The sequence below is a fragment of the Bos mutus genome, chromosome 13, assembly GCF_027580195.1.
Source record: "Bos mutus isolate GX-2022 chromosome 13, NWIPB_WYAK_1.1, whole genome shotgun sequence".
In the NCBI taxonomy this organism is placed as follows: Eukaryota; Metazoa; Chordata; class Mammalia; order Artiodactyla; family Bovidae; genus Bos; species Bos mutus.
The window spans coordinates 46,957,165-46,969,395 of record NC_091629.1 but is presented as its reverse complement, the minus strand read 5'-3'; the positions used below and the strand labels follow the sequence as shown (position 1 = coordinate 46,969,395).

At 46.6% G+C, this 12,231-nt stretch overlaps 1 protein-coding gene and 1 non-coding gene across 2 annotated transcripts in view; one reads left to right on the top strand and one right to left on the bottom strand.

Annotated features, from left to right (window-relative positions):
- BPIFA2 (BPI fold containing family A member 2) overlaps positions 1–1,002 on the bottom strand; it is a 14,801-nt gene extending 13,799 nt beyond the window's left edge. The window contains 1 exon segment of the mRNA XM_070382027.1: positions 327–1,002. Coding sequence (XP_070238128.1) covers positions 327–478 — 152 coding nt within the window. The 5' untranslated portion in view covers positions 479–1,002.
- Positions 1,003–6,041: 5,039 nt separating this feature from the next.
- Positions 6,042–6,114, top strand: TRNAC-GCA (transfer RNA cysteine (anticodon GCA)). Its single transcript has one exon. It is a non-coding gene; the product is annotated as a tRNA-Cys (tRNA).
- Positions 6,115–12,231: the final 6,117 nt, after the last annotated feature.

Below are 12,231 nucleotides of genomic sequence, written 5' to 3'. Positions count from 1 at the left end.
AGCTATATTCAGAGAAGAAAAGTCTTATTCCTTAAAAAAGGAACTTTAGGCATCAGCAAACAGATAGAGGTGAGAGAGAAGAGAACCTTCACCCTGACTCTGAAATCACAGAATGGGAGGGTCCAGACCCATGAGATGCTCACAGGCCCTGCAGCCCTGACTCTAATTTTCCCAGGCTCTGGTAGAGCTTGCCTCAGACTGCTTCTGCTCTGCAAGAACACACAAGGTTTATTCATCTTTCTTTCTTTTATATTAAACTTACCTCCCCAGAGATATGTATTCTCTTTTCTGGGAACAAAGGTCTCCAACATGAAGCATCAACTCACCCTGTAAGCCTGTTCACTACTTGAAAAATTCTAGAAATGAGTCCTTCCAACGAATTCTCAGTTTGCTGGGTCTCCTCCACAACATCGTTCAAACACCTGGATTCCAATTCAGTCTTCAAATTCTGAAAGATAACTGCAAAAGCAATCTCCATTTAGCGTAGTATACAACTTAAGAAGCAGCTCCTGGGCAACAGGCACTAAACGAGACTACTTGCCTATGTTATTTCATCTTATAACACCTCCATAAAATAGATATTACTATTATCTGCACTTTCAGATGAGGAAATAAAGGATCAAAAGATTAAGAAATGGACCAAAGTCACACAGCTAGGAGACCTTGTTCCTGGTATGCTACCTTCATGCTAATATATGCTCATCATTTCAACAAAGCAATCAATCCACTATTGAGCAGGCAATAGATATTGATTGCACATCAGCTTCTAGTAGTGAAGATTAAGGAGATGCTCATACAAACAGAATAAACTGAGAATAAAATAAGAAATGGAAAATGTAGAGTCAAAGAAAAAACATGGCTCTAAATTATTAAAGTGGCAAGTAGGAGCCCTGGATAACAGGCCTAGAAAGCAGTGATTCATTCAGGAGCAGGAGGACAGAGTCCTAACAGAGGGTCTTTCAGAGAAAAGAGGGATTTGACAGAGGAAGTGGCATGGCAGATGTAGAATGGCACAGTTGAAAAGAGTTCAGAATATACGTGTAGAAAGGAATTCAAATGAGAAACAGGAAGGCAGCAACGAGCTCAGAAAAAACCACACAAAAGGCTACAGGAAAGGATATGTAATCAGAGTACTCCAGATTGGCTCTGCAATGGACAATATCTACCTAATTATAATGATGGAAACAGAGGCGGAAACTCCGTCTGGTCCTATAGATAATCCAGACACTTCTGCTTCTGAGCTCAGTTTTGTCAGCACTGAAACTGGAAAGCGGGTCCCTCCTATATCTTTGACATTTGCCCAAGCCCTGGCAAGGTTTGAAAGGCTGTCATATGCAGAAATTAGTTTCTCCTATAAAGCATGTTTGTCAGGGTGCTGGGAATGTTTCCAGAAATTGAAAAGAAGGCCAAGTTTTTTCAAGAAATCAGAATTACAAGGAAATGTGATTAATTAGAAAGGTAGGTAATTTTACAGCTATCTAGGCTAGGTAGGAATCCTTTTCCAATTAGTTAATACAAAGTACTAAGTAAATTGAATGGCCCAGCAAAAGAATATGGTATAAATATAAGTAAAATATTTAAGTAATTAGCCATAATTATGAAATTATGAAAAAAATGAATGAATTCTTTCAGAATTAGAGAAAAGTTAACTGACATGAATTCTAACCTTTCATCTGTGAGACTGGCAAAAAATTCAGTTGTTCAAACCAGTGCTGTCAGGGAAGTAGAAAAAAAGGTACTCTCATAGGCTATTGGAGAAAATGTTAGCATCGGGTATTATTATTTGTCAATATCTGCTGTAACTTAAAATATGCATAGTTTTGAACTTTTGAAATGTCACTTTTAAGAATTTATCCTATGAACATATTAGGAAAGTTTACTGTGATAGAAGATGGCATCACCGACTCAATGGACATGAGTTTGTGTAAACTCCGGGAGTTGGTGATGGACAGGGAGGCCTGGCATGCTGCAGTTCACGGGGTCGCAAAGAGTCGGACACGACTGAGCGACTGAACTGAACTGAACTGAAGATGTAAAGTGATATTCAGTTAATCTTTGCTTGTTTCTAGAAAAATAATAAACAATGACCCAGGCACCAATTAGTCATCTCTCTTAGTAAACAACCGATAAAGAGAGGCCCTGCTACAGCCTCTGGTGATATAGGCACAGTATTTAGCAGGAAGCTCCCAGGCGCCACTGACCGTCCCTGTTGTTAACTCACTTTCAATTGTACTGTCAAAGGTACCAAGTCCTCTCTCAAGACCAGATATCAGCCTCCTCAGAACATCGTTGCCACGAATGTCAAGAAGAGATTCTGAGGTCCCAGCGAGCAGGCCACACAAGAGAACAAGTTTCCAAAGCTGAACCATCTTGTCCTGACACCTGGACAGTCATGGGAGGAACAGGAGTGAGAATTATCCATAGGGAAACGGGATCTTGGATGAGCACCTTTGACTCTTACACTCAGCAGTGCTTGGGTTGTCTCCTCTCTTTCAGATGGGCAAACCAGGTCAGAAAGCTAGAGCAACTCGCCCAGAGATAAACGACTAGTGAATGAAAGAGCTACTATTTGAAAAATGATGCCTGACTCCAGGTCAGAGCTCTTTACCACATGCTGGCTTCTCTGCCTGGAACATTTCTCTCTTCTTTTCATTTTTACCTGAGTCACTTCCTACTGACTCTGCAAATTCAGTAAGATATCATGTCCTCTAGGAAGATCACTCTAGACTCTCCCCAGCGTCTAGGTTAGGGGCCCCCACTCCACCATCTTGCTGCCTTCATTGTCTGACCACATCCTGGGTACCAGTTAGGGAAGACTTGGCTGCCTTTCCCATCAGGCTGTGCACCCCTTAGAGGAGGGATTGTGACTTATATCACTATTGAATTCATTACACATAGTAAAAACCCTGCTCCTCGCTCAACACAACAAAATAAAGTTAGCTGAATAAAAGTATGAACACATAAACGGACACCACATCATGAGTCAGCTTTTCATGTCAGTTTGGCACTTCTCCTAGTTGAATCCATTTTTCAATTGACGCTAGTCAAGATAATTGAGTTAGACCGATCCCTCTGCCTCCAGCCCCCAAAGCCTTCTGAAGGCCTTAGGTGGGGTGACATTAGGTGGAAAGCCCGCCAGTCACAGGTTTGGAGGAAAGTACTTACAGAGTCCTTGCTCCCCTGCACAGCCTCCTGAATTCCGCTGGGTGCTGAGGCCCTTATATCTCCCGATGGCAGTGGGGTGGGAGGCTGCCCCTGGAAACAAGCCCTGCATCCAGAGCCATCCAAGGAGACTCCAATGAAAATAACCCCTGTCCAGAGTGAATAGAGAGAGACTTCCGAAGCAAAGGTCACCCAGGATGATTGAATAGGAATAAGTGGATATGGAGAGGACTTTGTGCCAAGACTAAGAGCATGTTCTTGTGCTGCCAAGAAGGCAGCCATTGTAAGTGGGGGCTGGGATAAAGACCGAGAATGGATGAAGTGGAGAATGTTCTGGTAGAAGGACTTATGGTGATCATCCAGCTTCAGTCCATCAGGATTTGGAAACGCAGGCTCAGAGGGAAATTATGATACTATTCGATCAGTATTTGGAAACCAGCTTGAGGTCCCCAGTAAGACAGGGATAGATATGGGGCTAGAATTGTGGCCCACAGAGTCAGGGTTGGTGACCAGTGAGGTCATTCTTCCCAAACCTTCTCTTATGTCTGAGTGCTCTCCATAAAATCCCTCACAGTGGAGCCAGCTTTGGAGCAAATGTTTTCAGTTCAGGACCACCCACCGCTGTCTGCCTACTCCATTTAGTCAGTAGAGTTACTCCTGTGAGTGAACAAAATCTGCCTCCATATATACCCTCATGTATGCAGGATTCCTATGCACACTTGCCCCCAACACATCTACTCTCAGTGCAGTGGCCAGAGGTCGAAGCACTCAGCTTCAAAACAACATCCTTATCATGGCCTTGTGGCACTGTTCACTGCCACCCCAGACTCATCTGCCTCTCCTTCCATGGTCTTATTGTCTTCCTTCTGTTCCAGAAAGATGTCCCTTTCTGACTTTGACCTCTACACAAACCATTCCCTTTTCCCAGAACTCGCCTGCTTAGCTGTCCCTGGCTCTCGACATCCCCTCGCAATCTCTGTGACGGCTCACCTGAGGTGGTCCCTCCCCATCTTCCCCGAGCTCAGCTTCTTGCTGGCTTCTGTCACAGCAGATCATTATCATTTGACTTTTCCCCTTGTTCTCTGCCCTCAGCAAGCTGTTACCACCCTTTCCTCTAGGGCTTTCCTCTCATGTGGGTCCCAAGACCCTGTCCTGGCTCTAGAATGCTCCAAGCATCTCTGTAGCATCTTATAAGGCCATCCACTCCCTGATAAGGTGGTGAGGGTCCCATCCTTAGAGATGCTTGGTAATTTGACCAGATGACCGCTAATATCCTGTGTGACTTGATGTGACTGTGAGCCATGATTCAAAATTTCCTTGGTCTCTCAATTGAAGATCATTGTGGCACATTTGTATGACTCTTGCTCCTAGCTTTTTTTTCCTCCCTGAGTCTGGCTGCCCCATGGGTATATGGTTCCCTCAGGCTTCCTGCCTCTTTCCTTTTCTCACCAGCCTGTCCTCCCAAGACCCACATCCACCTGGCCATGGACTCCTGGAGCCACACTGGCTGGCACTGGCCAGTTTTCATCACAGACCACACCCAGAACAAAGCCAGCTTTTTTGTCCTCTGGGGGCAGCAGTAAGTGGCATTCATCAGCCATGATGCCCAGCTCCCAGTAGGGGCAGGTGAGTGCCAGGGCCTGGGCTTGGCACTGCAGGTCCACTTTCCCAACTGGTGCTCAGGACAACTCCGTGAGGAGGTTCAGAAAGCCCAACTTTCCGGTTGAGGAAACAGAGGTTTAGGGAAAGGAGGTGACTGGCCCAGGTCTCAGGGCCCAGCATTTGGGTCCCCAGGGAAGGACATTTCACACACATCACATTGAGGCCAGCTGGTGGGTCCTTGGACTTGAATACCCTGTTTATTCTTTGACCTCTGCTGTTTGAGTTGGTTGTAATGCCTGGTGCATTGGGCCCCTGTCAACCTGGAACACCTCGTCTGGGAAGTGCAAATGCATGCCCACTTGGCATTAGGTTGGGAGCACCTGCTAGTCACCCAGGGTCATCTCCTCCATTTGCCCACCTGCATCTCAGTAGAAACCTGGAACCCTGTCCTGGACATGATAGCAGCCAGGAGAATGTAGGGGTAGGTCCAGAGGTTTTGGGAGTTAGCTTTCCTCACCCTGACTCTGGTCCCACCATCAAAGCACAGGGCAGGTGCCCAAGCCTAAGCCTGGGTCATGGAGAACCCTATCCAGCAGAGCCTAGGGCCCGTCAACAGACCACCCTCCCAGACTGTCTGTGCCCAGTTCTGCAAATATCTGAGGCCCCTCTTCTCCTGGTTGTGGGCACAGAGCTGAGGGCTGTGCAGAAACCCTGTGCAGAGAGTTGTCCCTGCTCAGGACACAGCCCAGGGGACTGAGTGTGATATAGTGAGCTCAGACCTGGTGTTGGCCCCAGGCTTCAGCTGGTAAAATAGGTAATCAACTTGTGTTTGGATCCTGGTGGCAAATGGAAATTAAAAGGGTACCAAAGGGCTGCTGCTCATACCCCGGCTCTAGTGCTGGGCAAGCTGAGTTTGAATCCTCTCCTCCTGTTACTGGCTGTGCAGCCTGGACAAGGAGCTTCATCTCCCTGAGCCTCAGGTCCCCTGTGTGTGAAATGGGACTAAAGATGGGATTCTCTTCCAGGTGTGTGGTGAGGATGTGGTGGGATAATGTGTATGAAGGGCTGAGCTTGAAGTAGGTACCTGATATGCAGTGACACCAGTGATGAAATGATGATGTCAGTTGCTCCTGTTGTCTGGTCACTTCACTCCCTTCCACCTTAAGTCTCCCATCTATATGTGGTCTAACCCCAGGGGATTATGGAAGAGACTAGGTGAGAAAATAAAGCCCTCAGTACGCTTAATCTTAAGCAATGACTACTGCATTTCTTGGGCTTCCCTGGTAGCTCAGACGGTAAAGCTTCTGCCTGCAATGCAGGGGACCTGGGTTCGATCCCCAGGTCGGGGAGATCCTCTGGAGAAGGAAATGGCAACCCACGCCAGTACTCTTGCCTGGAAAATTCCATGGATGGAGGAGGATGGAGGTTACAGTCCATGGGATCACAAAGAGTCAGACACGACTGAGCAACTTCACTGACTGCATTTCTTATCTTTGTGTGCAATAAAGACTGAATGAGATAAAATAGGCTCAGGTCTCCAGTATACAAGTCTCCACAAATTCTGGCTCCCTTGGGTGATTGTGTATAGCTCTTGGCAGATGTGCTTCCTCTTAAACCTAAGTTTCCCTTCTGGGGCTAAGATAGCAGAGACAGTACTATGGTCTCAAATACGATCTGATTGAATATAGGGATTGGATGGGGCTTTATGTTAAGAAGCCTGCAGGGTGGGAGACCTGGGTTCGATCCCTAGGTCGGGAAGATCTGCTGGAGAAGGAAATGGCAACCCACTCCGGTATTCTTGCCTGGAGAATCCCATGGACGGAGGAGCTTGGTGGGCTACAGTCCACAGGTCGCGAAGAGTCAGACACGACTGAGCGACTTCACTTTCACTTTATGTTAAGAAGCCCTCGTTGGCAGCTCCTGAACTTGGAGGGAAGGATTGATTAGTGATGTCTGCCACAAGTTCAGGAGGGGAGAGTGGAGGCATTGTGTGTCTGCCACTGTCATATGACCTGTGTTGGCCCAGGTCATATCCAAGAGGCCCTTTAGCCAGCAATGGGCACACAAACACCACACGTTCATGGAGGGTGGGACTCTGGGACCTGCCTGGTGCTGGGAGAAGGAGATGAAGACCCTTATCTAGGTTCCAGTCTTGGCCAGTAAATAACCTGCTTTGTGACTTTGAGTAACATGTTCATTTTCTCCAAAGGTCTTAGTTGCTTCTAACTACAAAATGAACAGAGGTTCCCTGCTACATGGCTGACTCCTTGGGGCTCTGAGAGGTGGTCAGGAACATCTAAGGGATACTTGCTACATACCCACTTGCCTGGGCACCCCACACTCTTGTTTTGAGCATGAATTCCACCAACTCCTTGGGCACAGTGATAACCGCCCCCTCTCTGAAGCCATAAGGGCCAAAACCACTGGCTTCATGCCCAGGCTCTGACACAGAGTGGATTTGCAATAAATATTTATTAGAGCTTGCATAAGCATTTTTAATGCTGATTAATTAAAATGTCCCCACCCAGTAATCCGTGCTTTTTATTTGTAATAGTACAATAAGCTTGCTCTTAGGTCATCCTTGGGTGTGCATCCCAGAAGTTTTCCTTGTTGGTGGTGTGACAGCAGATAAATGTCATAACCTCTCTGAGCCCTGTTTTTTTCCTTTCAACCATGAAAACGAGCACTAGAATATCCTCTACCTTAGAAGAGCTGCTGGGGGCACTAAATGAGGAAATGTCAGTGGAGAGCCCAACCCAGCCCTGGCTGAGGAAGTTGGTCCATGAATAACAGAGGTCATCGTAATTACTATTTCTGCAGTACATAGTAGTGAGTGGTGACCTAAGGCAGCATTCAGGAGCCCTGGAAAATAGGGAGGGAGACAAGGGGGAGTGTGCACAGTTCTTGAAAGTATGATGAGGCTGTAAGCAAAGCAGAGTGCTGCCACTTACTAGCCTTATGATCTTTCCCTCTTAGAGACTCAGTTTACTCACCTGTGAATAGGGCAAATGGGTGTACTACACCACTGAACTGGTCTGAAGGGTACACAGTTAACATGCATAAATCTGGACCGCGGTCCCTAAAGATTAGCTCTCTTCCTCATCCACCGGAGAGGGAGCCCCACTAGGCAGGGATCTCGTCTGTTTTGTTCCCTGACATGTCCCCTGTGTCATAACAATGCCTTGTGATTGTAGCTGATGAACACATGCTCCCTGACGTGTTGTTGTCACTGTTATTATAACACACAGATCAGGGACTCTGCCCATGGGTGACCCTGAGGGAGAGCACGTTGCTCTGTTTCCAAGTACTTTCTATGCACGTCTGCCTCTCCCCAGACACGGGGCACTTCTGCTGCATTAGAACCACTCCCCCCTTCTCTCTGGCCCCACAGGTGACCACAGGTATGTGTATTGGCTAATGGTGTGGGCGGGCTGGCCCAAGATTTCTCTCCTACGTATGTTGCTCCAGCTGGTGGGAATGTAGCAAGTAGCCCCCAGACATTCCTGACCACCTCTCAGAACACCAAGGGGTCAGCTGTGTAGCAGGAGGCCTCTATTCATTTTGTAGTTAGAGGAAATGGAGACCCTAGAGAAAATGAATGTCTTTCTCAGAGTCACAAAACAGGTTATAAACTGAGCCAAGCCTGGAACCCAGATCAGGGTCCCTCCTCCAACCCACAGCACTAGGCAGGTCCCAGAGTCCCAACCTCCATGAACATGTGGTGTCCATGCCCCCATCACTGGCTGGAGGGGCCATTAGAGATGACCTGGTCCTGATCTGGCAAACATGCAGTTGTTCCACTCTCCCCTCTGAACTTGGGGCAGACATCACTAATCAACCCAGCCCTCCAAGCCCAGGAGTGCCTGGGAGGGCTTCTCTGCAGAAAGCTCCATCCAGTCCCTACAATTAATGAGGTGTACTTGATACCATAGTTCTTGGAATCTCTAACATGGTCCTGACAGGAAGCTGAGGCTTAGTGAGGAACTGCGCCTCCCAAAGCTTATACACCAGTCACCAGGGAGCCAGAATTTATAGACACAGGTGTACCGGAGTCTGAGCCCATCTAGGTCATGTGGTCTTTATAGTGCACAAAATAAGAAATCTGGTTTCCATTGATTGAGGATAAAGCATATTGGATGCTTGATCTCCTCCCTTCATCCTCTCCATAACCCTGTGCAGTGGGGTCATGTACAGATGGGACACCTGAGGTGGAGGGGAGCGAAGTGACCGGACACCAGCAATAATTATAATATCATCATCACTGTTGTAACCATGGATTAGGAGCCTACACACATCATCCCTCCACATCCTGAAGGCACACCTGGGAGGAGAATCCTATACTTAGTCTCATTTTGCACACTAGGGACCTGAGGTTCAGGGGGATGCAGTCCCTAGTCCAGGCCATAAGCCAGCAACAGGAAAAGAGGATTAGGAAGCAGTCTGCCCGAATCCAGAACTGAGATCTGACCACCATCCCCTTCAGTTCAGTTCAGTGGCTCAGTCGTGTCCGACTCTTTGCGACCCCATGAATTGAAGCACGCCAGGCCTCCCTGTCCATCACCAACTCCCGGAGTTCAATCAAACTCATGTCCATCAAGTAGGTAATGCCATCCAGCCATCTCATCCTCTGTCGTCCCCTTCTCCTCCTGCCCCCAATCCCTCCCAGTATCAGAGTCTTTTTCAATGAGTCAACTCTTCGCATGAGGTGGCCAAAATATTGGAGTTTCAGCTTTAGCTTCAGTCCTTCCAATGAACATCCAGGACTGATCTCCTTTAGAATGGACTGGTTGGATCTCCCTGTAGTCCAAGGGACTCTCAAGAGTCTTCTCCAACACCACAGTTTAAAAGCATCAATTCTTCGGCGCTCAGCCTTCTTCGCAGTCCAACTCTCACATCCATACATGACCACTGGAAAAACCATAGCCTTGACTAGATGGACCCTTGTTGGCAAAATAATGTCTCTGCTTTTGAATGTGCTATCTAAGTTGGTCATAACTTTCCTTCCAAGGAGTAAGCATCTTTTAATTTCATGGCTGCAATCACCATCTGCAGTGATTTTGGAGCCCAAAAAAATAAAGTCTGACACTGTTTCCCCATCTATTTGCCATGAAATGATGGGACCAGATGCCATGATCTTCGTCTTCTGAATGTTGAGCTTTAAGCCAACTTTTTCACTCTCCTCTTTCATTTTCATCAAGAGGCTTTGTAATTCCTCTTCACTTTCTGCCATAGGGTGGTGTCATCTGCATATCTGAGGTTATTGATATTTCTCCCGGCAATCTTGATTCCAGCTTGTGCTTCTTCCAGCCCAGCGTTTCTCATGATGTACTCTGCATATAAGTTAAGTAAGCAGGGTGACCATATACAGCCTTGACGAACTCCTTTTCCTATTTGGAACCAGTCTGTTGTTCCATGTCCAGTTCTACCTGTTGCTTCCTGACCTGCATACAAATTTCTCAAGAGGCAGGTCAGGTGATCTGGTATTCCTATCTCTTTTAGAATTTTCCACAGTTTATTGTGATCCACACAGTCAAAGGCTTTGGCATAGTCAATAAAGCAGAAATAGATGTTTTTCTGGAACTCTCTTGCTTTTTCGATGATCCAGTGGATGTTGGCAATTTGATCTCTGGTTCCTCTGCCTTTTCTATAACCAGCTTGAACATCAGGAAGTTCACGGTTCACGTATTGCTGAAGCCTGGCTTGGAGAATTTTGAGCATCACTTTACTAGCGTGTGAGATGCGTGCAATTGTGAGGTAGTTTGAGCATTCTTTGGTATTGCCTTTCTTTGGGACTGGAATGAAAACTGACTTTTCTAGTCCTGTAGCCACTGCTGAGTTTTCCAAATTTGCTGGCATATTGAGTGCAGCACTTTCACAGCATAATCCTCAGAATTTGGAACAGCTCAACTGGAATTCCATCACCTCCACTAGCTTTGTTCGTAGTGATGCTTTCTAAGGCCCACTTGACTTCACATCCAGGATGTCTGGCTCTAGGTCAGTGATCACACCATCGTGATTATCTGGGTCATGAAGATCTTTTTTGTACAGTTCTTCTGTGTATTCTTGCCACCTCTTCTTAATATCTTCTGCTTCTGTTAGGTCCCTACCATTTCTGTCCTTTATCAAGCCCATCTTTGCATGAAATGTTCCATTGGTATCTCTTATTTTCTTGAAAAGATCTCTAGTCTTTCCCATTCTGTTGTTTTTCTCTATTTCTTTGCATTAATTGCTGAGGAAGGTTTTCTTATCTCTCCTTGCTATTCTTTGGAACTCTGCATTCAGATGCTTATATCTTTCCTTTTCTCCTTTGCTTTTCACTTCTTTTCACAGCTATTTGTAAGGCCTGCACAGACAGCCATTTTGCTTTTTTGCATTTCTTTTCCATGGGGATGGTCTTGATCCCTGCCTCCTGTACAATGTCACGAACCTCCATCCATAGTTTATCAGGCACTGTATCTAACAGATCTAGTCCCTTAAATCTATTTCTCACTTCCACTGTATAATCATAAGTGATTTGATTCAGGTCATACCTGAATGTTCTAGTGGTTTTCCCTACTTTCTTCAATTTAAATTTGAAGTTGGCAATAAGGAGTTCATGATCTGAGCCACAGTCAGCTCCTGGTCTTGTTTTTGCTGACTGTATAGAGCTTCTCCATCTTTGGCTGCAAATAATATAATCAATCTGATTTTGGTGTTGACCATCTGGTGATGTCCATGTGTAGAGTCTTCTCTTGTGTTGTTGGGAGACAGTGTTTGCTATGACCAGTGCATTTTCTTGGCAAAACTCTATTAGACTTTGCCCTGCTTCCTTCTGTATTCCCTTGGTACCCTTTTAATTTCCATTTTGCCACAGGGATCCAGGTACCAGGTCATTTATCCATTTTGCAATGAGGCAGCAGAAGCCTGGGGCCAACTCCAGGTCTGAGTTCATTACATCACTCTCCACCCCCTGGGTTGTAGTCTTGAGGTGAGAACAAGTCTCTCCACAAGATTTTCCTCACATCCCTCAGCTCTGTGCCCACAACCAGGGGAAGAGGGACCTCAGGTGTGTATAAACCAGGCTCAGACAGTGTAGAGGGTGGTCTGCTGATGGATCCAAGGCTCTGCTGGATGTGGTCCTCCATGTCCCAGCACCAGGCTTGGGCACCTGGGCTGCTACCTTCTCCCTACTCTGTGCTCTGATGGTGGGACCATAGTTACGGTGAGGAAGGCTAGCTCCTCAAGCCTCTAGCCCTACTTGTACTTTGTCCTAGCTGAGTTCATCAGGTTCCTACTGAGATGCAGGAGGGAGAACAGAGGATATGGCACAGGTGACCCAGAGGACTCTGCTGGTGCTATAAGCCTGTAGCCAAGTGGGCACCCATCTGGGCTTCCTGGACCAAGTGTTCCGGGTTGACATGGGCCCAATGCACCAGGCATAACAACCAACTCAAACAGCAGCAGTCGAGGAATAAGTAGATATTCAAG